Source organism: Fusarium oxysporum, chromosome I, assembly GCF_013085055.1.
Source record: "Fusarium oxysporum Fo47 chromosome I, complete sequence".
Taxonomy (NCBI): Eukaryota; Fungi; Ascomycota; class Sordariomycetes; order Hypocreales; family Nectriaceae; genus Fusarium; species Fusarium oxysporum.
Genome location: NC_072840.1, coordinates 5,238,868 through 5,266,138, shown reverse-complemented (window position 1 = coordinate 5,266,138; position 27,271 = coordinate 5,238,868). Strand labels below are relative to the sequence as shown.

The window sequence follows — 27,271 nt, the reverse complement described above, 5'->3', positions numbered from 1 at the left end:
CTGGGATGAGAGAATGAATGTCACTCTGGTCTCTTGTTCAGTATCCCACTCGGATACAGTCTCCACCATTCTTTGTAATCTTGGTTGATGCCTATTTAGAGTTTTTATGCTTGTCTAATAAACTAATTTAGCTAGGACAGGACATGACGTTGAAAATGAGGCGCAGACGAGACATGACGAGTCAAGCTAGTTGACTTAGAACAAGAACATCTCGCCGTGTGTCACGCCATGCAAGTTCTTTATTTCATGTGCATCCCGTCGGTCTTCTAGAACATTTCCAAAGCAGGGACCGGAGAATGCCTTCCGAATGCACATTTACAGGGTATCAAATCATATCGAGATAGCAAGGGTCGCATTCTCAGTGGAAACGTCCCCTTCATCTCGGCATGAATTCCTGCTCGGTCAGTTCCTCGTCGGCCAGTTTCTGAATCTATCGGTCAATTTCTTGTGAGCTGCCATAAACAGACTTAGTCAAGCCGGGAACGGTCAAAGCAGAGATTCCGTTAGTCACTCAAGTGCCGGGTTCTCGCTAGAGAGAATCGTCCCGCTCGCCTGGAGTTGAAACTGTGGCGCCGCAAACGGCCTAAAGGATGCCCCCACGTAAGCTCAGCCTTGATCTTTCGTCTTATCAATCTATGATCTTTGATCAGATGCTATTTATCAAGTGAAATCTCATACTGGACAAATTTGACGAGATTTAAACACCGGTAATCTATCAACAATATTCCAAGCAGTTAGGCCAAACAGAACATTCAAATGACCACTGACCGACTGAATGAATGCATTGATCAATCATAGACCGCCTTGTTTTGTCTGAGACCCGTTAACCCTACCATCGACAATCTCTCTTGGTCGGAAAAATTCAGCTCGGTCGTCCATCTCGTCCGTCCGACGAGGGCATGCTAGGTCCGAGACTACGAGGGTATTTCCATAATAGGAGAGAAATAATATCAAACGCTGGCTTTTGGTAAATCATTTGTGAAGTATTGTGACTGGTTATGAACCGACATCTCAGACTCACTCAGGTCTTCTGATCATTTACGAACGAACTGTGAGAGCTGAGATACTTTTTCTCTCAAGTTACACCGTAAGATGCCTGTAAATGACTGATGGGACACTATAAGGCGCTGTCTCAGCATCCGAGTGTGATTGAGCCCGTGCTGCCGATCATATCAAGATACACAGGCATCATAATGATTCTGTTATGTCTCTTTGATCTCTAGGGTGAGAGTCGTACTGATCCAGGTTATGGTATAGGCAGATCTGGTCGCACCGAAATGCTACCTGGTTCTCGGTGCACCTGTCACCTGTCATAGACACGAATCAATAACAGTTCGCTTGACTGTGGTTCACTTACACTGCCTGATTATTACAGCCAGTGAACGGCCATGTTTCTTCCTACTTACAATAATTAAGCCCAACGGGAAGAACCGGTCTAGGTCTACAAACTTGATGAACAGATGAACAAATGAATCTCTCTCAACCACCAAAAAATAACATCGCGGATGTGTTCTAAAGAATCATATGGCCGATTCGTTTGCCAAAAAGTGCAAAAGAAACGTCACCTGCAGGATTCGAACCTACGCGTGCGAACACAATGCCTAACCTTGCTTTCCGGAGATAGCAGGGCATCGCCTTAACCACTCGGCCAAAGTGACTAACTTATATATACGAGCTAGGCAATAATATTAATCTATATAGTAAAGTTGCACAACATATTCGCCTTCTCACCAAGCTTCATAGTCTGTACATCGAGATCTCTTTGCCAAGTAAAGCACTGGTGGTTCTATTTTTAATGATAAAAACTCAACCTTTTCCTTCTGCTTCTTTTACCAGAATTTTATTCTAGACTACATGTCAAACAGAAAACCTTGCAGTTTCCGCTCGTGGCAATGCTGAGGATGTCAGTCAGTAGATAAGTGTAGTTGAGATTATATCTTTCACTTGTAGCATAGCCAGTTGCTTTTTTTCTCTACAATGTTCTCTCACAACTGACCCGAAGTAACACTAACGAATTTACGTAGTTGTGGTACATCTCGGCTGTCAGTCACTTCAGGCAATACTACAAAGGCAGAACTCGCCTACCACAATGCCTTAATGTCTCGTGCAAGATGGCACAGCATCGCCTTAATCACTCGGTCACGTTGTATTATCATTTGACAGCGGGTCGCAGTTCTGACACAGCATGTGCTCAGATTAATGGTACAATTCAGAAGTCAATGTCAAATAGTTTCGACATGTGAATCAACATGAAAGTCGAGGCTGAGTTGCGTACGGACAAAGGCGGATAAGCACAAGTCATGCAATAGCTTCGAGAGTGTTTGGGCAGATTCGTCAGACGCCAAGGCATCTCGTTCTAGAAAACGGCTATCCCTTGATCGTCAGGGTCTTATTCCCGTCGTATTTTATCTTATACACGGGCAACGCTGTAAGACTGCCTACCTACTCCGTACGGGGCAGAATCACAATCATTAAGCCAAGACCGGTCCTATTCGGGCGTGATTGATCTCGTGTTTCACAGCTTGCGTAAGTGAAAGAGTAAGCTCACAACTAACAACAATTAATCACTCTCACAAAATGCGAGTCCGAGAAACAAAATTGATCGATTAATTTACCATAATAGGCATCATTCAAGCGCAGTTTATTTAGGTCTCGTGTGGCTTAGAGGCTTAACATCCTTGCCTCGTTCCTGATTCGTATCCGCTGACGTCGTTGTTTCAACTTCCCTCCCCCACTAACATTAATCACTAAGTTAACCGCCGACCTCTTTTATCTTCAACGCATTATCTATAATAACCTACAAGTCTCACTCTTCACTATCAAATGATCATCCAAACTTAGATCTCCTCTCAAACCTCTCAATACCTGTGAGCAGCTGCCATGGCAGGCATTGTTGATGAAAAAGCTGCTGCGGGTCGGCAGCATCAACCCCGCGATGGCGATAACACAAACACAGGGGCTGTAGCCTCAGACGACCTTCAGTTACCAGATATCAACCCTGCTGAGGGATATGGAGCACCGCCCCCTTACGGAGAGAATCATGATCAGGTTCATTTCTCACAGCCTGGGTTTGACGCTGGTGCAGCGATAACTGGTACATAACATACCATATGCCTCTGCATGTGAAACATATACACTAACCCGCGTCATTCTCTAGGCGATGGTCGAGTCAATATTAATATCAATGCTAAGAACAGGAGACTTACAGACCTTCTTGCTCCAACTTTGCAAGGTCAACTTGCACCTGAGCCTGAACAACCTGAGCTTCCTCCTGCATATATCCCTCCCAGTCTGGGAGGTCTGCCCGGACAAACACCACCACCCAAACTCAATGTCGTCGTACAGATTGTGGGATCTCGTGGTGATGTTCAACCCTTTGTTGCGCTGGGAAAGGTTCTGAAGGACACCTACGGACACAGAGTTCGGATTGCTACTCATCCTACTTTCCAATCCTTTGTTGAAGAGAATGGTCTCGAGTTCTTCAGTATTGGTGGCGACCCTGCCGAACTGATGGCATTTATGGTCAAACACCCCGGTCTCATGCCTGGTTTCGATGCCATCACAAGTGGCGAAGTAAGCAAACGCCGAAAAGGTATTCAAGAAATTCTCATGGGATGTTGGCGATCTTGTATTGAAGGAGGAGACGGTCTCGGTCCGCCTCCAAAACCACATGCCTCAAATGCTCCATTGGACGTGTCTTTGGAGGTGCCAGGCGGACCTGGTCAAGAGCCCTTTGTTGCCGATGCTCTCATCGCGAACCCTCCTAGCTTCGCTCATGTTCATATTGCTGAAAAGTTGGGCATCCCGGTGCACATGATGTTTACGTGAGTTTCTTGCCTTGATGCAATGATGCTGAATACTGATTACCCCTTTAGTATGCCTTGGTCCCCAACACGAGCCTTTCCTCATCCTTTGGCCAATATCCAGTCATCAAATACAGACGACGTGATGACGAACTATATGTCATATACTCTTGTTGAGATGATGACATGGCAGGGTTTGGGGGATGTAATCAACAGGTTCCGAGAAAAGGCACTTGACCTTCCTCCACTTTCACTGATCTGGGCACCTGGACTTCTTGCAAGACTCAAGATCTCCTGGACATATTGCTGGTCAGTTCTTCTAAAGCATTTCAGGGATATATCTAATTTGGTACAGGTCTCCGGCATTGATTCCCAAGCCCAACGATTGGGGACGACATATCGACATTGCTGGCTTTTACTTTCTCAACCTTGCTTCCTCATACACCCCTGATCCAGACCTTGAAGCATTTCTCCGAGATGGCCCACCTCCTGTTTACATCGGCTTCGGATCTATCGTTGTCGATGATCCCAACGCCATGACCGAGATGATCTTTGAGGCAGTCAGACTCTCGGGCGTCAGGGCATTAGTCTCCAAGGGCTGGGGTGGGCTGGGTGCCGATGATCTTGGTAAACCTGATGGCGTGTTTATGCTTGGCAATGTTCCCCACGACTGGCTGTTTGAGCACGTCTCATGTGTGGTACATCACGGTGGTGCTGGCACTACTGCCGCTGGTATCAAGGCAGGAAAACCTACTCTTGTGGTCCCCTTTTTTGGTGATCAGCCATTCTGGGGTGCTATGATAGCGAGAGCAAATGCAGGCCCCGACCCTATTCCATACAAGCAGTTGACAGCGGAGAAGCTCGCCGAAGCCATCAACTTTTGCGTCAAACCCGAGACTCTAGAGCAGGCCAAGGTGCTGGGCCAGAAGATCAGAGAAGAACGAGGAACCGATGTGGGTGGCAAGAGCTTCCACGATCATCTGGACACGGACAAGTTGCGTTGTACTTTGGCACCAAGCCGAGCCGCTGCATGGCGTGTAAGGAGAAGTCAAGTAAGGCTGAGTGCGTTTGCGGCTGCAGTGTTGGTTGAGCAAGGCTTGCTGCAATGGTCTGACCTAAAGCTGTAAGTCGAGATACGAAAACTGTTCAGGGTTGAGCTAACATGTACAGATACCGTATGACAGAGTACAACACAGAGGAACAGCCGACTGACCCAATCTCTGCTTGCACGTTGTCGCTTGTCACCGATATAGGAGGAATCGGAATGGCAATCGCCGATATGCCCAGGGAGCTTTTCAAGAGCATGTCGCAGCCCAAGAAGAAGAACTCAACACAAGGAGAAGCGCAGGATGCCGCCACCCCTCTAGCACCAGGAAGCGAGACGTCACTCCCCGTGCCTCAGGGCAATGAATCGGAGAAAAGATCAACACCTGCACCTAGTATTGCAGACACAGAGACTTTGGACTCTACGGTTCCTACTACTGCTCACTCCAATACCTCGCAGCCAACTCTGAGCGATACAGCATCCAGCGTCTCTCGTCCTTGGTCTCCAGGCCAATCAAGTACCCAAGGATCGGTCAATGACAAATCTTGGAGAGAGCAGATCAAAGAAGCGGCTAGCAAACAGCAGAGACGTGCGTCACCTGTCAACTACGTGAATGCCGCCGTCGGTACTGGAAAGGGGGTTGGTCGAGTTGTGACCACTGGTGCCAGAACACCAATGAACTTCTGCCTTGGACTAGCCAGAGGTTTCAGAAACATGCCAAGGCTGTATAATGACGATACTATTCGCCCGGTCGAGAAGGTAACGGGAGTTGGTTCTGGAATCGTAGTCGCAGGCAAGGAGTTTGGTTATGGTCTGTTTGATGGCGTTACTGGTCTGGTAACACAGCCTTTGAAAGGTGCCGAGAAGGAGGGAGTCCAGGGGCTGGTCAAAGGCTTTGGCAAGGGTATCGGAGGTCTGATTGCGAAGCCAGCAGCCGGTAAGTTTGTTGTCGAAGCGTTGAGAATGTTGTACTGACACAAAACAGGTTTCTGGGCCATCCCAGCTTACACCATGCAGGGTGTGAATGCAGAGGTCTCCAAGTACTTTGCCAAGAGTGTCCAGAACTATATCACCTCGTCGCGAGCTACCCAAGGTCAGCACGAGATGCAAGAGGCAACACCAGGTGAAAGAGATGACGTCGTTCAAAGATGGAATAACGTCAAGTTTGACCTCAAGAACTTCTATCAGTGGAAGAGAAAGGAAAAGGTTGCAGGAAAACGCCCTGAAGAGCCCCGGCTTGACAGCTCAGAGGCTGGGTTTGAGCGGCCACGTACCGGATGGCGACATACCAAGAAGATGTCTTTTGAAGAACGAAAGAAACTTCACGCCGACAAGGATGCATGGAAGAGGGGATTCCTGGACGCCCCTGTCCCACAATCAAACGCAAGTGATGCTTCAAGTATACAAACGAGCTCATCTGAGGATCCCGAGCTTGAAAAGGCCATTCGGGCGTCAGTGCTTGAGACATCTCGTGGCAACAGTGAGGAAGACGCCCAGGTGGAGGCCGCTATCCGTGAGAGCATCAAGGCTGTTCGGCAACAAGTTGGGTCAAGCGAGGCAGGCCCGCTTCCTTTGAAAGATCCGTCCATTTTTGAAGATGCCGACTATCAAATCACAGACGAGGAGTATCAGGCCCTTGTCGAGCAGGCGATCCAGCAGAGTCTAGGTAACGATGTGCCGTTGCCCGACTATTCTGATGTGCCAGAGCTTGATGCAACGGATACTGTGTCTCAACCTCCCGCCCAGACCTCGACCCAGGAAGACGATGCGGAGCTCAAGCGAGCCATTGAAGCCTCCAGGAACCAACCTCCGCCGCCACTCCCACCGAGGGAAGAAAACGATGATGAGTTTGAACGGGCCATTGCGGCGTCGAAAGAAGCTATGGAACAAGAAAGCAATCAGCGGTCTGAGGAAGATATCGTGATGGAGTACGTCAAGCGACAGAGCTTGGCGGAGGAAGAGTACAGAAAGCAGATGGCAAAGGGGAAGAGCGCAGCGGGTGCTGGCGATGACGATGACGAGGAGTTGAAGCGGGCGATGGAGGAGAGTTTGAAGATGAATCGGGGAGATGCATCAGGCCCATCAGGAAGTTGAGGCGGTAAACGCAATAGACGATGTGAATTCGACAAACCTGCAAGATTCTAGGATACCCACATTAAGCACGAAACAAATGAATCGTACTGTTTGATATTGTGTCCCTATTTGTGCAAACGGCCGCGTTGGTGTATGTGTAGACGCCTCTTGTCATTGGTTTGGTTTGGCGATGGTAGATTATACAAACACTCAGCCGACGTGCATATATTAGTACCTCACCATGTAATCCCTGTCTCTGTATATTGACCTCTCGGATAGGGGAGAGCAACGCCAGAAAAAGGAACATGTAATTCAATCAGGGCTCCCTCTCAAATCGACTGCCTTTTCAACTTGAACGTCTCGTTCACCAACTTGCATCACAGCTACCATATTCAATCATACCTCGCTCAACCAAAACGCAAGTAGAGATGCCTCAATAACAGAGCGAACTGGAAAGAATACGTGTAAGTGAAATACATTCGACGCCCACTTTATTCTGTCTTTGTATTGACGTCTCTCTCAAGCGATTATGACTACATCTTGAAATTTTACGCATGGCTGAGTTGTCTCAAGATGGGAATCTCAATGTTCAAAGATCGGCAAGTTTATACAGTGATTCATGTGCCTCCCTACCAACGTTGACTTGAGTCAATAGGATGAAAGAAGATGTGAACTGTTTAGACAGTCGTTAGACGATGCTGTTGCCGAGAGTTGCTCAGAGATTGGTGATTTTACCACTGCCACCCTTGGCTCTGTTGGAAATATGGGTGAGTGTGACGATTTCCTGGGCGTGTCTGGTCCTTATCCGCGTTCTTTTAAAAAGGCTCAGAGTTAAAGAGAAGGAGAAGGAGGGTAAGGTCTCTAGAGACAAGGAGTTGAAGGCTCTGGAGGTTAAGATTAAGGCGTTGGAAGAGAAGTGGCTGATAAACAGTGAGGAGATGCAGGCTTTGAAGAATAAGTATGACGAGCTCAATTCAAAGGTTGATGCTCTTGAGAGGGAGTTGAGAGGTTAGTCTATCTATGTGGTCCGAATCTAAGGATGGGGAGCCCGTGTGGTTCGTCTCTGAGATCTTGAACTGGTCTTAGGGGATTTGAATTGTATTGGATTGGACTAGTGGTATGGCTTATTGAGTAGTAGTTGGTTACTAAGTCAAATTGAGAATCTCTTCTGTCATTTGCTTATCGTCAACGTGTTATGGGACCTTGGATGGCCATATCTGAACCGGTCGAGCTGAAGACATTGGGCAGTGTGTGTCGAAGGGCCTTCTGGGTAGTGGATCGAGGGCCTGTAATTACACCATATGTTAGCCTTAGAAGAAGAAGAACAAGGTCTATATGCATATACAGTCCCAATAGACGTCTATTTCTGCTGCTGTAAAAGGAGTGATCGTTTGTATTGGAGTGTAGTGATCTTGTATATGTCGAGACAGACAATAAGTCAGGTAGACATACGTTTGCCCTAAAGTAGATAGAAAATGAAAGATTTTGGTGGAAGTAAAAGCTATTTACTCGGTGTTTGGCAGTGATGGCGGCCTGGCAGGCCAAAGTAACTAGTGGATGGGGTGCCTTTATTTCTCCTGGGCCCCGAGTCTCTCTCCTCCTCATCACAATCCACTCCCCATTTTCTCTTCACTCAAAGCAGCCTCCCTCATGAGATTCAGTCTCGGTTCGCTACAATGAGTGGTGATCCTTTGTCGAAACGTTTGCCGCCTGAGATCGACGAGCTCGTGAGTTGTCCCCGTCTTCACCCTCTCTCTACTCACCTCGAGCTGACATGGCCGATTCAGGAGCCAGCGGCTCGTAGAATGTGGAGCCATAAGAGGAAGGTGAAGACTTCATATGATGATATCTTCTACCGTCCGCCCGATCATGTCGTTGACAACACTACTGGCGATGATGCTCCTGCGAAGAAGAGGCGCACCGACAACTCTTCTAAGGGCAAGCCACGCGTTACTCCTTGCACAGGATGCATCTTGAGAATGGCCGAAAATGGACCTGAACACGTTTGTTTCTATACAGATTGTATGTTGCTCTCCTTTCCCTCTCAATGTCTGTGCCGAGATCAGTCCTGACTCCTATCGCCAGCCAAGCTCGACGGTCCCAGCTGCTACGACTGCGCCCGCAACCGCCGTGAATGCAATCAGGTAAACTCCTCCCTCCTCTCCTACTTGAGGATGCCCTCTGATCTTGTTCTCCAGCCCGTTGGAAAGGCTGCTAAACTCGGAGAGGCCCTCCAGAAAATGGCACTCGGCATCACTAACGGCAACACTGTAAGTTTAAGACCAATCCTGACGGTGCTTCCCCGGCTTACCCTTCTCAAGAAGTCCTATGAATGGTCTACAAAGATTGAATGGACTAGAAAATCCAAAGAAGCCAAAGCATCTGTCAAGGCGATTCAGGAGACGCCTGGTGTTGCTCCTGAAGGAAAGTTTCAGAACCGTTCTGAGGAGTCTAAGCCCAGGTCTGCTCCCGATGGAAAGGTGCCTCATACTGAGAGAACTCGTTTCCTTTCAAACAATCCTACACCTATCATCAAGTCTGAGCAGCGCGACGTGGTTTCTCCCCAGGGCATGTCCGTTCCTGGAAGTGTTACTGTCCCTCAGCTCCAGGACATTCCTCGCTACGGCCCTCCACCCCTTGAAAGCCAGCTGCAGGGCTCGATCGCTCGGCTCGAGGTGACCATGAACCGAGTCGCCGACAATCTCGAAGCCAACAACAGCCTTCTGCGACAGCTTATAGGCCAAAGCGTCAAGAACACCAACGATCTCCTCGAGGTCAACCGGGAGAACGGCGCTCACCTCGACACGGCCAACAAACTTTTGCGCCAAATGCTTGATAAGACCGGTCCCTCTAAAGAAGGACCTGAGGTGGATCTCCTGACTTTTGAGTGATCTGCGGCGTCAACATCGGTCCTTGGACTTGTTTATAGAGAATACATATCAGGTGTTCCTATACTGTGTTTATCTTACTGCTTTGTGAACTGATCCAATCTATTTACTAACCTGCCAAGCCAGTCTCGGTCTACTAATCAGCTTTGTTCTACTACATCTTGAGGTTCAAGGTAGCAGCTACATACTCTGTTGAGACTGAATATTAAGGAGGCCTCTTTTATGCTGGTTTTCTTTTTGTGATATGTAGCGCCTCGTAACCAAAACAACGATCTCACCTTTTTTGAGTGATATGTCGCATCGACACCAGATACTTGAACTTTTTATAGAAAGGATATCTCAAGTGTTCCTATACTGTGATTATCTCACTGCTTTTCTTTGTGACCTGATCTAAACTATTCTTAAACTACCGCCTGTCACAGCCTGCTAATCTTCTTTATGCTTGTAAATTGATCCCGCTTGTTCATTCAGATCTTGAGATTCAAGGCACTACCTGCGTTATCTATTAAGACTTAATGTTAAAGTTATTATATGTTTTCTTCTTTTCTTCTTTTCTTAGAATAATGCATGATACCTTTGATTTTGTTATTAAAAACCTAGTGTTATTGTATTATTCTAGCTATGTAGCCGCTTTACTTAGTATCTGGCTACAGCATTATTTATCTCTTTATAGAAAAGACATGTATTACATTGGCGAAGACGGTGCAGGAAAGGTCGTCCCAAGATATCATGGGCTCGTTAGGTGAGACGATTTGAGAGACCGGGATTCAGGGGCTGTTGGCCGTAGCTACTCATATAGGTCGGCTATAGATACACCTATTATCAGAAAAGGTTTGTCCATCAGAGCCTTTGTTCTTCTGAGGCTTTATTTTGGCGAGAAGCAACAGTCGGATCCGAAGCATGCATTCCACGGACGCAAGGGCCTAAAAAGGGTTCGGAGCTTCACCATGACATCCAATATTTCCCATTCTAATTCATCCGCTCGACTCATTGGCAGTATTTAAGGCCCTCTACTACTCTTGGTTACAGGTACGTCCTAGTTGTTACTAATAACCTAGCAAAGCACAGCATTTCGGCCTCTATTTGGAAGCTCAGCTCGACCACCTTGGACCATCATCAGAATGTATACCTCATTGAGCGAACAAGACATATCCGTTTCATCTTTCGATTTATGAAGAGAAGCTGGAACTTCTTGATATTTTGTTCCATCGAGTCCCAAACAGTATCTAGGTTTTCGTCTATTAAACACCAATGAATAGGATCCAGGCAGTCTAAGAGTTGGTTAGCAGCCATAGAGGTGTCAACAATGATCTAAGTCGTCACTAACAATAGATACAAATTCAAATAGACAGCTAAGTACATTCTGGGCCATAAATATTAAATATATGATTTAATCTTCATGCAATTAAAAACTGAGGGAAATCTACCCTTGATGGGCAGTCTGCGAGGCCAGTCGTAGTGATGGTGAAATACGATAGTTGCTTTTTGTAAGGCTGGCGACCTCTAGCTACGGTACCTTAGGCTACGAGAGCTACCTTAAACCAAGAGCAATGCACCATAAAAGAGCTTTTAGCCCTTCAGCAAATGCAATGACAGCTACAGAATTGTCGACGATGTAGCCCCAGGCTTAGATTCTATAATTTGAACGAGACGGCAAGCCACGCCAAATGTTCAGCATATATCACATACACTCAGCATAGGTCTCATCCATTTGCGTCAAAACAGTCAAAGTCCAGATTGTCGGTTCGGACCCTTTTTCCCGAGATATAATACAAAGGCTCCCCTCATAAACCGCAATACAACAAACAAAATTTCCAGTGTGGCCGTATTAACCCCATTGCAGATGGCGCATCCTCTCGTCTGTGAGAGGTCCTACTCCATAAAAAAGCATCCCCCCCTTCTCTTTGAGTTTCCCCTTCTTCGTCGCGCAATTTAGCTGGAGAACTTTCGGGTAATCTTGGCGATAACTGAGATAGAGTTAGCACGCACAATCGATGTTTGCGGGGGTAGAGGGGTGAAGTACTGTGAAGAGCAACGACGCTGAAGATGAAGACAAGGGATAGAACGAGAACGACAACGGGGTCGACCTTCAGACCGGGAGACTCATCGGTGTAAAGTCCTGTCGAGTTTGTTAGTACAGTCGTCCAATGGCTTTATGTCCCAATTCTCGAGGCAAAGGGCAACGTACGCAGCATGGTGCTGCTGGAACCACCGGCGCCAGCGGCGCGAGTGCTGCTTGGTCGAGCATTGGCAATCTTCTCCTTCTGGTCGGCAGCAGCGCGTCGTCGGATAGCAGTACGGGGACCACCAGGAATAGCAGGGGATGAGGGACGGCCGATGTTAGCACCGCTGGCAGCAGCGCCGCCGTTGACGGGAGAAGAAGGGCGAGGAGAAGACTAAGAAGAGAATATGTCAGCAAATTGATGTTCTTGAGTTACCATTCGAGCTCAGTCGCAATGCGACACTAGCTTCAATTGAAGTCGTGGGAGTCAAGCAGTCATACCATTGTTGAAGAATTAAACCTGGACAAGGAGGCGTGACAAAGGAATCGCTGCAGGATTCCGAGAACCTAAGGCGCGAAGGAGAGAAATAAAGGAGAGGATGGTTTGGTAGTTGGACGTTGATGGAACCAAGATCGAGAGAGACGACACGGGGACTAAATTAATGGAGGTGTTGTGCAATTCCCCCCCGTAAATGGAGCACCCTGTTTAGGGAGTTAGTTGAGGCCACCTTCACCAGAAAGAAGGGGACGCGGTGCTATGATTTTCCGGTGGCGTTGGCGTCCGAGTTAGAGAGCTCCAGCCTCTTCCAACGTTAGGTCAGGGACCACAGGGAACAGCTCTCTCCACAATATGAGCTGTAAGCTCCACCACTACAAGCTATCGACCATGCGATAGTTTGCCAATTCAAGTCAAGCTTCAAAAAGAAAACATGTGATTTATCCGATTCAAAAAAACGCCGTCATTTTTTTCTTGTTAAGAAATTTTACAATTTAGTGAGACTATGTATGGGAGAGATGGCTGTAGCCTCTACACCTGCTGATCCTATCATTTAGTCAGGCGGATTGGATATCAACGATAAACGCTCTCTTGCTCGCTTCCGAGTCCGCTAGCAGACTCGATATGAATGTATCAGGGGGTGGTGTATAATCAAAAAAATAAACAACAACGACAAGATGAAGAATAAGAAGCGGTAGCAAAGACAGAAACCATAAGACAAAGGGAATCAAGATAACAAAAAACATTCCGCGCATCGCTGGCGCGTCATCCATACACTCCACTTGCCCATTTCCTCCTCCAGCTCTATCATCCCCAGGAGATGGTAAGACAGGTTTTTGGCTCTTCTTGTGAGACTGCCTGTTGCTTCAGCCCAGCGTATACTGCACACGACATCCTACCCGTCATTCCTCTCCGTCCCTGGAGATGAAGAGCCCCTGATATGTGTCCCGTTGCCTCTCCTGATGCTGATCCATCTTTTGTGCTTCGAATCTGTGAGATGTAATGGCAAAGCCTGCTGCAAGAGGCCTCTGTGCTGATGTCGACCAAAGACCGCCAGGTATCTTTTGTATAAAAGGAAGTTGGAGCGTAATGGTAAGGTCCGTTTCGTTTCGTTTCGTGCCACCCGCTCAATTATGTATGATTAGACAATAGTACATCTACACCAGGAAACGAAAGCTCTCAACCAAACGCCTTCCGCTATGATGGCAACTCTGCAGATCAAGGGTTGTAGTTCGAATCGTTGAAAAGTGTTTTTGACAAAGTAAAAAAAAGTTGTTTTATGAAAGATTCATGCTTCAGAGAGTGACGTCGAGGACAAGGCTGACATCGGCCACGTTGGGCCCTGCCAAGTCTTCGAGAACGGGTATCAGGTCTAGTAGCTCGTTGTCGTGCGCATCAGAGAACCAACTGCTGATGGGGACGGCGTGCTGTGGGTGGAAGATGTATGAGGTGGGCGAATTATCAATGATGATGGTATCCTTCAGGTCACGTCCAACTTGGGACAGGTCCTTGACATAGTTTCCTTGATGGTTGTAGCAACTCTCGCGGAATAGTCTATGATGAACGACCTTGTGAATGTCGAGCTGGTCCAATAACGGATCTCCATACTGCAGATTGTTAGGTTGCTCATTCATCATTCGTGATTGGGCAGACTCACCTTAGAAACAGATGCTGTAAAGACAACAACTTCGTAGAGCTCACCGACTCGCTTCATGAATTCGTCGACGCCGGGTCGCTTGATCACGTAGACATTGTGGTAGTTGCCCTCAATCTCGACAGGGATCGTGAAATCGGCCTGATGTAAGATCTGCATGATAATTAGCGCATATCCCATGATCCACCTTTACTCAAAGCATACCTTGAAAGAACTGTGGACAAGAGTTTCGTCGAGGTCGAGAACAAGACACTTTCGACCCTTGTGCTCCGGGGCAATGGGGGGCAATAACCACTTCTGCGGCTCGGGTGCTGATGGGCCAGCGTCTGTGAATTGGCTGGGTGCCACGACAGCCGGACCAGGACCTGGGGGTGGGGGAGGAGGTGGTATCGTCCTTTGAGCTGGGGCTTCGACTGCAGGGGCCAATGGTGCCTCTTCTGGCTCTTCAGTGGCAGCATCTTGCATGTTCACATCACCGTCATTACCCGTCTTGTCTGCGACCTTTGGCTCCTCTTCTGTGGGTGTCGGCTTGGGGGGCTCCACTGTCACTGCAGGAGGAATCGATTGCTTCGATTCCCTGTTGGCTTGCTCTGTCGCTGTGGCTTCGTTGTTGGCTGAGCCTGACGAGGTAGCCTCGTCCTTTGGCTCCGGTGCGGATACGGTTGCTTGAGGTTCTCTCTGGGAGGCTGGTCTGGGCTGTTCCTGGGGAGTGTTGGTTCGTGACCTTGCGGAAGTTGGGCGCGGAGGTAGGACGTCAAGCTTGTGCACGTTTTCGTTGTTATCCTCGTTTCCAGCTGGGCCCTCGGGGGTACCACAACATCCAAGAAAAGCCAACAGGCCACCACGGCTCTTCTTCTTCTGGACGGGGGCGACAGGAGAGTTTGGCTGAGTGTTTGCAGCAGTGTTTGTGGGTTCAGTCTCGCCGCCTGTCCTGTTGCTTGAAGTGCTTCCGTTCCGTCGTCGCGCACGGAGGCTACCTTTGGAGTCTTTCGATCGACTGCCGATGCTGTTCCGGGGGTCGCTGACTGTAGCCCCACTCAACCCCGTAGATGTTGGTGACGATTGGTTCCGCTGTGATGATGATCTTGATGGGACCTTAAGGAGACCACGACCTTTCTTGGAGCTCGCTCCCCCTTCTGAAGATAATTGAACCTTGTTAGACATCTCAGCATCGGCAGAGTTCGCCTGGGGCTGAATTTCGTCGTTCGGGTTTGATTGTAGCTTGTCTGACATGTTTGCTATTATTCTGTGAAATAGTCAGCTGGTGTTTCTTTGTAACTTGGTGTAAAGGATGGTGAAGCAGGTCGTTGTGAATAGAGACTATTGATGGATCGGGAGTGCAGAGAAACGGGATCCTGTGTCTGATGCAGCAAACAACTCGTTCCAGCACAACTGCTCCCTCCGCGCAACGAATTTGAAAACAGATTCCTGCTGAAGTCGTACTGTCCCATCGATCGCGCAAGGTCTTGTGCAGGCGCGCGAAGAATGATAGGTAACTCACGTCGTTGACCACGGCCAAGCAAAACCAGCTTATTCTATAACCCCTAACTCTTTCAAATATGGCCTATCGAGGCCTAAATCGCGACAAGAAACGAAGCAGTTCGGAGCGGCGAGTGTGAAACAGTCGACGGGGTATACAGGCGTAGAGGAAAAGGGCGACGGTGGGAAATTACGGCGCGTTTGGACCGAGGCAGGGGAGGCTGGAAGTTAAACGGCACCGAGAATCGATTATGAAGAGAAGCTGTAAAATGGACCAAAAGGGTCGCAGAAGTGAACGAAGGAATGAATGAATTGTCCCAATCGTCGAGACGGCCGCAGAAGTCAGGAAACCTGATCGGGGGATTGCGTCGGTCGGGGATGGAGCTCGCTCGGTGTGAACGAGGAAAGACGGAGGACGGGCGGAGGAGAGAGCCCAGTGGTATCCGTACAGTAGGTAAGGCGAAAGCGGGCGGATCGGAGGCTGAAAAAGACTTGGGCTGCTGGGCGCGCAAGCGAAATGATTGCCTTTAAGATGGAGCTGAATGAAGAGGAAATTGAGGTGGGAAATGGAGAAAACCAGAACAGAACCAGCCAGGTGCAGCAGTTGCAATACGCGCAGGGGGGTTGTCTTTACTTTCTCTCTTTTCCTCCCTGGTCAGGTCAGGATAGTTTATTACAGATGATGAGAAATGGAGAGTGGAAAAGGTCAAGGTTGGTGAAAGGCAGGCGGCGGCGGCGACGGCGACGGGGTGCCAGCGACAGTGGGAAGATGTGCTGGAAGCCGGGGGTGCTATGCGCTGGAAACAGTGAGCAGCAGGGTCGCTGGGGATAGTGGAAGACTGTGAGCCTGTGAGATGTCTCTGAGAATGGCCGAACGGGATGGGGCTCGACTTGGGCTTGACTGGGGTGGATTAGAGTAAGAAAACTAAGGACCTCGATCTTGGACGACAGAAATATGTGTGTAAATGGTTGTGTTTCTAATAGGCTTTCTGATGAGTTTATTTTGATACCCCCTGTCAAGGTCTGAGGTTTTCTTGCTCCCAGAGGCTGGGGTGGGTTGGAATGGGAGGTGTGAGTGGAGTTTGACTCGAGATTAGCACTCCGGGAGCATCCAGTGTGGTAGGGGAGTATCGTATACTGTCTCTCTTTACTCTACTGGCACTGTATTTTGAGCACTAAGGACTGCGAGCAACACAGTCTAAAAATGCCACTCTACAACACCTCACAATAGCGTGACAGAGCACCCCTTGTCTCTCATCTCCGCTAATAATGGTGCCCGCCAAGCTCATCTTAACCACCCTGTCCTATGGCTGGCTAAGGTCCGCTCATGGCTTGGTGCGGCGCCTAAGGACCCTTGTCCTTGGTGGCTTTATACATGTTCCTACATTACTTTATGTCGACTCTGTCAAGTCGAGGTGAGAGATCAGAACATGAGATGTGAAGACCGCACTGCACGAAACAATCTGTAAAGAGCCACGGCCATCAGAAGCCATCTTCTGGTCTAAATGCCCGCCGTAGACTAGCCGGATAATGCTCCGGTGGGAAGTTAGCAGACAACCAAGAGCGTTTAGGTAGTCCTCCTGTCCACCAACAAGGAATAGTGCCGTTTTCTCTAACCCATGTCCTCGATCTTCCAACAGTGGGCTTTTCTTTAGCACTCTCGCCAGAACAAAAAAAAAGGAGCTTAATTTCAAGTGCTGCATAAACAAACAGCTGAAAAACTTCACTCAGATTGATGTTTTTCGTTAACCAGGCAAGCCGGGCCCAAGCTTCTATCCCCAGCTTTTCAAGCTTCTTCCTTGTCTGTCCTGTTCCATCCATATCCTGATGGTGGTCTTGAGGCTGCCACCATGTAACTCACACCCGTGTGCTACATGACCACTGACGTACGGGATGAGATGCCTCATGCACGCTCTTTGAATGTTTCCTCGTGGCATGCAACCTCAAGCGAGCGGTAGCGATAAGTCGATGATCAGTGTTAGATCCGGTGAGTTTGTTTTGCTCGTAAATGATATTGCTGGGTTAGAAGCAAGTGATAGTGTTCAGTCCATGCTCTGACAACCTAACCAGGCTCATTAGCTAGGTAGGTCGGTGTCATTGACTCGCTAGTTGATTATGCACACTCAGCAAGCTATGGGTACTGCAAACTCTTATCGATCCTTCTTTCACCAAGTTCCACGAATACCCGTCAAAAACAACTTCTTGTCATTCATGCTCCATTCTGCAGCTCAAGCTCCAAACCTCAATTCCATGCTCTTTCATGACTGAGACACGGAAAAGAGACATGATCCCTGTCGGCCCGGGAGCAATGCCCTTACCCGTGTGGTATGATTGGTCGTGTTGGCGCCCGGATCAGTGATGTCTCCATCCATCGTGGGCCCTTTGGCCTCGACCACTTGAGAGACCTACATACCCGCTGTGGCCGGTTACAGAGACCTCCTCTAGCTTGTGCTGGATGGACCCTTGCGTTCTTGTTAACTTCTGTCAATCGCCTTTCCATGAATCTTGTTTGCTGTGGCTTTGGCGAGCACCTTCTCTTAAATCGTAAGCCATCCACTTATCATCAAATGAGGCTTGTTACCTAGGTAGTCTTGCGTCTTTAGTTAGTTGTTCTCTCAGCCGTCCCGATACCATATCACATTAATCATGTAAACTCCATCAACCCCAGAACTAGGCAAAGGAAAGTCCAGAGCACAGTTCGCATCGCAACCCACTGAGCCATACGGACGTATCTGGAGTCTAGGTTACCGTGCAACTGTGGGATTTCTAGTGTTTTGACTAAATACCCAACACTCCTTGCGCACGATCCAAGCTAAGACCTGAGTGCTTCTCCCATCTCGTGCAATCAAGCACGCTGGATCATGGCCTCCCTCAGTCCTGCAGGCACCACAGCCAATGCGGGCAGTGTCTGTTGCCAGTTAAAGAGTATCAAGGCTACGGGTTGTGTCTTTCCTGGGTATGGTCTCTGTCTTTTTCCTATGATATCCATGCTCATGCAACATGCATATAATAGGAAACCTGTAAATTTTATGGCTATATAGCATCTAAACCACAAAGAACGGTTGAACAAAGGTTGAACAAGCCCCGATGCCATAAATCGATACCAACGAGCAACAGAAAACATCACAGCAGGCATCAGACAATAAGCAACTCATATCTTGCACTCAGTCCATCGTAGAGCACATGTGAATCGTTAATTGATTTATCTTGTAAACTGTAGGGTAGAGACTGAGTCCACTTATGATAGATCGAACCAATCAAGAGCTTACTCCATTAACAGATGCTCCCCCATATTTCCCCAGCTTTTTGGCCATCATGTGATTGGATGCTGTGTCGTCATTCCCGCTCGCCGCATCCGTCGGCTGCAGCTTAGGTGAGGTCGCAGCAGGCGCAGACCGTCCCATGTGCCACTTGCCTCGGATACCCGTATTTCACATGCTCATGACAACTTTTGATACAAGTCAGCCTCAACCATATTTGGACTTAGCAAAGATATTCACACAACCACGTTTTTTTAATATCTGCCGTCGAAACCTTCACATTCCACGCGATACACTAATGGACACATAAAGAAAGCGCATTTGAGCCTCGTAGAGACTCGGTTGTTGTGGGGAAGCTTCTCCAACGACAATATACAGCATTCAACGTCATCGCCAAACATTGCATCCCATCTCACCATCGGATACTGTCTCTCATGGCTGCGCAATCAACGCTGCGGCATACTGCTGCCGAGGAGCAGCTAGCCGCCTTCCTCGATAAATGGACTGGCAAGATAAAGACAAGGTTGCGCGGAACGACTCGCACGACTCGTCTACTCGCGACATTGGCCCTTGCTATCTCAATTATCCTTGGAGGAGTAGGAGGGCGTCGATGGTGGAAGAACCGACGGCATGAGCGTGAACAGGGTCGGAAACTTGTGCGCACAAACTCCTGGCTTCACAACAAGGACGGATCGCGTACCATTTACGTTCCATACAAGGATGGCACATCCAAGGTGGTCATCAACACAACCAAGCCACTCACTTTCGACGCCCATCGTCGTTTGTTCCTAAACCCCCCTCGGGTATCTGGACTCCGGGAGGGAACTGTACCAGCAGCGCAAACGAAGCCAGGCCTCAACATTGCTTTCTTGCACCAATTCCTCAGTCTCATGAGCATCATGATACCCAGATGGTCCAGCAAGGAAGCTGGGTTGCTTGTTAGTCATGGTGTGTTCTTGATGCTAAGAACGTATCTCTCACTTGTTGTCGCCCGTCTGGATGGTGAGATTGTACGTGATTTGGTGGCTGGAAACGGAAAGGCGTTCCTTTGGGGCATTCTCAAGGTAAGTACTCGACCTAAGATTGAAGTCATTATACTCACATGTCCCAGTGGTGCGGCCTTGGAGGGTTTGCCTCATATACCAATGCCATGATTAAGTTCCTGGAGTCAAAGGTTTCTATTGCCTTCCGCACGCGACTTACACGCTACATCCATGACCTTTACCTCAACGATAACCTTAACTACTACAAGCTGTCTAACCTCGACGGTGGTGTTGGCCAAAGCGCCGATCAGTTCATCACTCAAGACCTGACTCTGTTCTGTGCGGCTGCAGCCAACATCTACTCATCGCTCGGCAAACCTTTCGTCGACCTGTGCGTTTTCAATTATCAGCTTTACCGATCGCTGGGGCCTCTTGCCCTCACTGGCCTCATGAGCAACTACTTCTTGACTGCTAGCATCCTTCGAAGACTTTCGCCACCATTTGGCAAGCTAAAGGCAGTTGAAGGCCGAAAAGAGGGTGATTTCCGAAGTTTACATGCCCGCTTGATTGCAAACGCCGAAGAGGTTGCATTTTATGGCGGTGCAGATACTGAAAAGACCTTTTTGAACCGCGAGTTCAAGTCATTGAAGACTTGGATGGAGGGTATTTACATGCTGAAGATCCGCTATAACATTCTGGAAGACTTTATCCTCAAGTATAGTTGGAGTGCATACGGATATTTGTTGGCGTCGCTTCCCGTCTTCCTGCCACAATGGGGCGGCGTTGGCGGTCGGGCTGAGATGGTCGAGAATGGTGTACGCGGAGGCCGAGAGCGAAACCGCATGAAGGATTTTATCACCAACAAGAGGCTTATGCTCTCACTCGCCGATGCAGGTGGTCGTATGATGTACTCTATTAAGGACCTTTCAGAACTGGCAGGCTATACTAGCCGTGTGTACACACTCATCTCGACATTGCACCGGGTACATGCCGATGCCTACCACGTTCGGGCTGGCCAAAGCGAACTATACTCATTGTCTGATGTTTCAGGAACAATCCAGAAGGGATTTGACGGTGTTAGATTCGAGCATGTTCCAGTTGTGGCTCCTGGTCTGTGGCCTCAAGGAGGCGAGGAGTTGCTCGAGTCATTATCCATCATCGTGCGAAGGGGTGAACATCTATTAGTAAGTTATCTCTCGACATGAGCTGTATGATTGCTAACAAAAGCCAGATTTCTGGACCAAATGGCGTGGGTAAAACTGCTATTGCAAGAATCCTGGCCGGCTTATGGCCAGTCTACCGTGGCCTAGTCAGTCGTCCCAAGGATATCGGCCAGGACGGCATCATGTTTCTCCCCCAGCGACCTTATCTGAGCCCCGGAACACTCCGTGACCAAGTCATCTATCCAGATGGCCATGTGGATATGAAGGAGAAGCGCAAGTCCGAAGATGACCTCAAGAGCGTCCTGGACGCTGCGCGACTCGGATACCTCCCTGACAGAGAGGGTGGATGGGATACGCGAAAGGAATGGAAGGATGTTCTCAGCGGAGGCGAGAAGCAGCGCATGGGTTTTGCCCGTGTGCTCTACCACGAGCCGCAATATGCGATCGTGGATGAGGGCACCAGCGCTGTTTCGAGCGACGTAGAGGGTCTGCTGTATGAAACATGCAAGGAGAGAGGCATCAGTAAGTGATAGTTTGTTTCGAGTTGTGACGGGAACATCAGACTAACATCCCACAGCTCTCATTACCATCTCAACACGTGCATCCCTCAAGAAGTATCACACGTATAACTTGGTCCTCGGTATGGGCGACCAGGGAGACGAGTGGGAATTCGAGCGAATTGGCACCGAGCGTGAGAAAATGCAGGTCGAGAAAGAGTTGCAAGACCTCCGTGAGCGGCTGGAGCAAGTCGATGAGTGGAAGAAGCGCCGAGATGAGATCGAGACTGAGCTCGCAGCGGTCTGGACAGACCAGGGCGAGGTGCTCGAGGCTCCGACATATGCAGAGAAGGCAGCTGAGGGCCAGGAGTAAGCGAAGGGTGGATCGAAGGGTTGACTGATTGACGTAAGCAGAGAGCAATACCCCGAGGAGTTTAGATGATGGGATATTTTGTATGGCATGGAGTAGGCAGCGGGACTTGTGTATCTATTATTTCCAGGATCTACATAGACGATCTATCACTACAGGAGAGCAGAAGTTGGCTGATGTGACGTTGGACAGGTAAAGCAAGGGATAGACTCAAGGGTTATAGACCGTCAAAGATAGACCACATCTGGATACGTAGGACCATTTTTATTGTCGGCCCTCAACGTGCAGGAGTGAGATGGAATTCTAGATCAAATAAAGATAAATGCATCTCCGTCCAAACTCGGCCCCAAAACCAATATTTCCCAAGCCAAGCTTTACAGCTCAACGCCACTTTTCCAGGGCCGACTCCAATCACGAGGTCGCAGAGACAGCACGAACTATCAACGGCGCTAGCAGCAGCAGCAGCAAAAACGCCTCCCTCGGATGAGGTCGATCCCGCGTGGGCGGGTCATTGAATTGTTAATTGAATTTCTCAACCGTCGGAGGGGGAGGCAAAAAAATTCAGGGCAGACGGAGGAGCTGGAAATCGATAGTCTGGAGGAGGGATAGAGTCATCAATTGATAACTGAACCTTTTCCTTCTTTTCAATTCCTAGATATGAATTTGTGTATATGAAGTCGCTGAATGTATCATCGAGCCTGATTGCGTTAATTGAAGTACTGTAGGCTGAGCTGAGCTGAACTCATGGAGGCTTGCATCTATTGCGTGCAGATCAGCAAACACACATACACACTCACAGCCTTAGAATTGAGTCTCTTACCCTCTTTGTTACATCTTCTTTATCCTCATATTCAATCAGTTGAGACGATAGTCGCTGATCATCGTCGTCACTCAACTCAAACATACACTCTACTATCTCCAGCCACGAAACTACAACCTCAGGAACCTCAAAAATGAACAGAAATCGCAACTACAGAACAGGCTCCTTCAACTCCATCTCTCGTCCCTACCTCCCCTCAATCGATGAGAACGAAATCGCCTCTACACCCTCATCTCACAGCCCCCCAACACCTCCCCTGCGCATCCCCAGGAAGTCACCGCGGCGCGCTCTTCGCAACAATGCAATCCCACCGGCGTATATACCTAGAGGACGAGTATACTATGCTCCGCCCGTGGTGCACTATACCCCGCCACCTAGCTACAGCTACAGCGATGCTAAGGGCAAATTCCTAGAGCATGAGTATTCAGAAGCTGGGAGTTGTAGAGAGAGGAGAGTTTGTGGACTTGATAAGCGCAGAGGATGTTGTTTGCTGGTTATTGCGCTTGTGGGCGTTGCTATTGTTGCTGTTGCTTTGGGTATTGGACTTTCGATAGGGTTGAAGGACGAGTAAGTCGAATATCCGAGACATTGAGCCTGACTAACACCGACTCCAGAGACAGAGCTCCTCCACAGGAGACTTACACTTCAGAACTTCCAGCTGCATTCCCGGCTGGTTCTTTCGCCTTCAAAGCAGATCTCCAAAACACCACCACAGACTGTACTTCTAACCCCTCAACTTGGCGCTGCTATCCTTATGAAAAGGGCTCATCAGCAACGTTCTTCTGGATAATCTCATCCAACAACGACTCCTCATATAACATCTCATCCACTGAAAACCCCTTTGCACCATCATTCACGAACTTGACCCTCAAGGTTCTCGACAAGGATACATCCCAAGAGCGTCTTCAGTTTTCTTTCTCAATGAACAAGACGATCGTCCCGGATGATCAGCTCTCGTCGAGCAACCGTGCAGCAAAGTGTACGTTTGATGATACGCTTTTCGAAGCTACACTGTGGACGCAGCGGAGGAGAGGTGATGAGGCAGCTGAAAACACAAAGTTTGCGGCTTGGCCGGGTGATGTTGATGTTGTTCAGCGCAAGACATTTGATGGAGGATCACCAAATTGTGTGGATAGCGAGGGTGGTCAAGTGGGTGACGTAAAGTCTGAGTCTGGAGCGTGCGAGTGCCGCTATGCAAACTACGATATTAACTAGATTGTCTCTATCTGTATTTAAGCTGGACGAGTTAATGTTGGGACTTGGTTACGAGGAAACCAAGGTGGATGGATAGGTTTGGAGTTAGTGATACCCAGGACCAACATGTTCTATAATCAATTATATTGGAAACGAAAAAGCAATGACACGCGAGAAACAGTTCTATATATAAATATTGTCAGCAAAGCGGATTAAAGGACAGACCAGAAGTACCATAAACATCGCAATTTTGCATCACCTGACACAACAACCAGAATATCCATGGCGATAAACAAAACGAAAACAACGGCACCCATGCAAACCATTTCCCTATATATGACTTTAGTTCACGAAAGAATACACGGGAAAGCCTTCTTTTTCAAGTTGCGATTCGAGACATTTCGAGCGAGTCAAAAGGTTGCGAAAAGCCACAGGCATATCCGGCAACGCTTCCTCAACATACTCTGCAATAACATCATGCTTCCGGGGCGGCGCTTTATGCCCGGCCTTCTTAGTTTTTTGAGGCTTCTTGCTGACCCTGCCTGACTTGGCAGACTTGGGAGAAATGTCAGGTGCAACCTTTGTACTAGATATTTGTGTTGCGCGCTTGAGTGATATGTCCGCCAAATCCTCACCCAGTGCAGAAGGAGTTACGTTATGTTGACCCCTTCGTAGGTGGGGAGGAACATAAGGCTGGGCTCCAGGCTGAACTTGAGGCTGCCGAGCTTGGGGTTGAACTTGATGCTGGGCTCGAGGCCAGTGGACTTGACGTTGGGCTTGATACTGGCCTTGATATTGGCCTTGAGGCTGGGCCGGAGGCTCCTTTGCATTAGGTTGGGCCCTTCGTTGGTCAAAAGGAACATGTCGTAAGTGAGGAAGAACATAAGGAGGAGCTGGAGGCTGATTCGGCGCGCCTTGGTTTCCAGCTGCTTGCGCCATGTGAGACGCGATTGCTACGCCTCCTTTCGCAACAGAGTCTACCACGGCCTGCTTGACAGGACCCGCGGGCGGTGGTGTTTCCAAAGGGAGGGGCATTGGCCCTTGAGGCTCGAAAAGGGCTTTCCACCATTTATCAACGAAATCTGGGCGATCATTGAAGCCTTGCTCCTTTCGCCCCAACAGATTCCTCAAAAGCTGGGTAATACTGGGCCTATCTTTAGGCTTCTCGTACAGACACCTCCTCACGGTCTCTCGCAATTCGAAGTCGATGTGATCATACTCTGGTGTCTGAAGCATCCCTCCATATGTCGGCTTATTTGTTCGATCATGGGCAACAGCTTGGTAAGGAAACTTGCTAAATACTCCGGTCATGATGGATTCCATCTTTCCAAAAAGTTAGAGCATTTCTCGGGCTGGTCATGATCAATAGAACTTACAACTCTGGCAACAAGAAAGATGTTAGTCCACATCCCAAAGCGACCGGCAACCCGATTCCCCCTTTTCAAGTCTTCACCTCCATAAAATCGTCTCAAGGAAGGTTTATCCATACTGATAGACATTTTATCCCACTCTTTACTGAATTGCTCCTAGTGTTTATCAGTGATGCATTCTACAGCAAGGTCAGGAATCCCATTACGTACCGGTGCCATGCCATGAAGCTTGACAGGTCCTCTCATTACCCAAATCTGGGTTTCATCCTGACTCTCCCAAGCCTCGTCCATCTTGAAGCTCCAGGCACCGAGATCATGGAGCTAAAGAGATTAGGTCAACACATGTACACAAGGCAAATGTCGTTATTGCGCAAGCTCACCTTGAAAATAGGCTGATAAGGATGTGTTGCTGGATCATGACCCGCGAGAACTAGACACGGAAGTTAAGCAAAAGGCCGAGATGGATGTTCCATAAACTTACCGTTGAGCACTTCTAGATCAAGATGAACATCGTGCTCAATTTGCCACTCTCTTTCGACACGGTCGAGGAAGGTTAGTGCCTCTTTTTTATCAGATTGTGCCCATTTCCACCATGTTTCGAAACTGGAGTTGCTAGAGCTGTTGGACGGAGTATAAGCAATGGTTGCGAGACCAAGCACAACTGTAAAATAGAGTCAGTCGATAAAATAAGATACAATGATTCGGAACAAGATGACTTACGGCATTCCCAAATTCCCCAGAGAACTTGGTCTGGGATTTGAGCATTTCTCGCAGCGACTGTTTGCATGATGTTGACCATGTCGCCGAATTTCATATACTCAAAGACAACACATTTCTCTGCTTCGGCGTTCCACTGTTTTCCGTGTCTGATAGCGTTGGCAGTAAATATACCACTTCTTATCATACGAGTGTGTTTAGCCACTGCCTCGCGATGTAAGTCGATAACCTGTGTCGTGTGTTGGGCGCCGTCATACCGCAAGTGAAACTCGGATTCTTTGCGAGGGTCGAAGGCATTAGTTAAAGGGTCTATAGCTCTCTTAATCACGACCCTCCTGACAGACTTGTCATCAAAAACGACGTCCCATAGTGTGACGTATCCGTGACCACCCCGGGCAAGCACCTTGATAAACTTGAATTTCATGCCATGCCAGCGTTTGTTTTCTATCTTGTTTCGGGCATCTTGTGAGAACCAGGGATGGCTGGGCGCGTTGAGGTTTTGAATAGCTGTGAAAGGGGTTACCTCCTCTTTGCCTATGGTGTCTTCGGCACGCTCTACGTGGTCCCACATTGGTGGTGGAATGTATGGCCATCCGAGAATGTCGACATGTTCATCGCCACGAAGCAGAGCTCCTTGGATAGCTTGTAGGTTTCGTAAGCCGAAGTGGCACTCGCCTGATTGCGTTGGGCGTGGAACTAAAGGGATTGTTGTGGTACGAATCTCTTTGCCTTTCATGTTGGATAGACTGTATCGAGTTGAATTTGGTGGTGTCGCAAGTGAGGACTACATTGAGGAATACACCGAACAGGCTGGGAGGATTCGATGGTAATAAACTTGTTCGACAGAACAAAGACCAAAGGAGCTGCTGTCTGGGTCTCTCAAGACACGAGTGTTTTGTGTTGGACATTGACAATTGATAGCCCCAAGATCTGAAAGGAGTATCGAAGGCGACATTATGAGAGGATCGAATTCGAAATTGGGTGTCTTTGGACAAAGAGGTGCGGTGGTTCCGTAATGGTTGGTGGTTTGGCGGTTTCTTTGTTCATCAGCCTGGTGACGCCCTGCTATCAAGATAGTACTATTTTGGTCACTGGGAGCCATGATCACGGATGCGACTATGCGCAAGCTTGAAAGGGTTCTTTGAAGCTGAAGAGGTGCTTGTCATGATTGTGAAGCGTCGAGTCTATTGTCGGTGTAAGCCAGTCTGGGACATTTCTGGATAGAGTAGTCTTTGTCGTAGAGCAATTGAAGTTATTCAACATCAGCCCTGACAGTACCTTGGGCAAATTGAAACCATTGGAGTTGATCTTGGCCATCTCATGCTCTTGCTCGACCCTGGACATTCTTTTTTTTCCCATCATGGGACTTGCTCACTAGGTTGTCATGGATGATGGGTGTAGGTAGGGGTGTTTACAGAGCAACATTTAAAGTGGAGATTCTATGTGAGTGCCTGGAG

At 48.5% G+C, this 27,271-nt stretch overlaps 7 protein-coding genes and 1 non-coding gene across 8 annotated transcripts; 4 read left to right on the top strand and 4 right to left on the bottom strand.

The window, feature by feature from the left end:
- Positions 1-1,559: 1,559 nt before the first annotated feature.
- FOBCDRAFT_t16 lies at positions 1,560-1,658 on the bottom strand. Its single transcript has one exon. It is a non-coding gene; the product is annotated as a tRNA-Ser (tRNA).
- A 1,076-nt stretch (positions 1,659-2,734) lies between these two features.
- On the top strand, positions 2,735-7,036 carry FOBCDRAFT_153130 (uncharacterized protein). The gene is made up of 6 exons (XM_031194528.3): positions 2,735-3,094; positions 3,158-3,824; positions 3,876-4,112; positions 4,159-4,926; positions 4,974-5,785; positions 5,834-7,036. The coding sequence occupies exons 1-6, from the start codon at positions 2,881-2,883 to the stop codon at positions 6,940-6,942; spliced, it is 3,807 nt and encodes a 1,268-aa protein (XP_031029266.2). The 5' UTR covers positions 2,735-2,880; the 3' UTR covers positions 6,943-7,036.
- Positions 7,037-8,597: 1,561 nt separating this feature from the next.
- FOBCDRAFT_235910 (uncharacterized protein) lies at positions 8,598-9,812 on the top strand (the record flags this gene model as incomplete). The annotated part of the gene is made up of 3 exons (XM_059610034.1): positions 8,598-8,648; positions 8,691-8,943; positions 9,007-9,812. 3 exons carry the CDS (start codon positions 8,598-8,600, stop codon positions 9,810-9,812), a joined length of 1,110 nt encoding a protein of 369 aa, XP_059463936.1.
- Positions 9,813-11,317: 1,505 nt separating this feature from the next.
- Positions 11,318-12,573, bottom strand: FOBCDRAFT_213198 (Sec61beta family-domain-containing protein). Its single transcript, XM_031194525.3, has 4 exons — positions 12,313-12,573; positions 11,998-12,205; positions 11,833-11,928; positions 11,318-11,776 (listed from the first exon to the last, which is right to left on the bottom strand). Exons 1-4 carry the CDS (start codon positions 12,313-12,315, stop codon positions 11,742-11,744), a joined length of 342 nt encoding a protein of 113 aa, XP_031029263.1. The 5' UTR covers positions 12,316-12,573; the 3' UTR covers positions 11,318-11,741.
- Positions 12,574-13,602: 1,029 nt separating this feature from the next.
- Positions 13,603-15,194, bottom strand: FOBCDRAFT_125702 (HAD-like domain-containing protein; the record flags this gene model as incomplete). Its single annotated transcript, XM_031194523.2, has 3 exons — positions 13,603-13,914; positions 13,965-14,114; positions 14,166-15,194. The coding sequence occupies 3 exons, from the start codon at positions 15,192-15,194 to the stop codon at positions 13,603-13,605; spliced, it is 1,491 nt and encodes a 496-aa protein (XP_031029261.2).
- A 3,661-nt stretch (positions 15,195-18,855) lies between these two features.
- Positions 18,856-22,127, top strand: FOBCDRAFT_213195 (ABC transporter transmembrane region 2-domain-containing protein). The gene is made up of 4 exons (XM_031194522.3): positions 18,856-19,764; positions 19,812-20,867; positions 20,915-21,368; positions 21,424-22,127. The coding sequence occupies exons 1-4, from the start codon at positions 19,135-19,137 to the stop codon at positions 21,714-21,716; spliced, it is 2,433 nt and encodes an 810-aa protein (XP_031029260.1). The 5' UTR covers positions 18,856-19,134; the 3' UTR covers positions 21,717-22,127.
- Positions 22,128-22,436: 309 nt separating this feature from the next.
- Positions 22,437-23,916, top strand: FOBCDRAFT_247273 (uncharacterized protein). The gene is made up of 2 exons (XM_031194521.3): positions 22,437-23,100; positions 23,148-23,916. Exons 1-2 carry the CDS (start codon positions 22,667-22,669, stop codon positions 23,746-23,748), a joined length of 1,035 nt encoding a protein of 344 aa, XP_031029259.2. The 5' UTR covers positions 22,437-22,666; the 3' UTR covers positions 23,749-23,916.
- Positions 23,917-26,900, bottom strand: FOBCDRAFT_314669 (uncharacterized protein). The gene is made up of 6 exons (XM_031194520.3): positions 25,818-26,900; positions 25,579-25,758; positions 25,478-25,527; positions 25,308-25,418; positions 25,104-25,253; positions 23,917-25,050 (listed from the first exon to the last, which is right to left on the bottom strand). The coding sequence occupies exons 1-6, from the start codon at positions 26,548-26,550 to the stop codon at positions 24,070-24,072; spliced, it is 2,205 nt and encodes a 734-aa protein (XP_031029258.2). The 5' UTR covers positions 26,551-26,900; the 3' UTR covers positions 23,917-24,069.
- Positions 26,901-27,271: the final 371 nt, after the last annotated feature.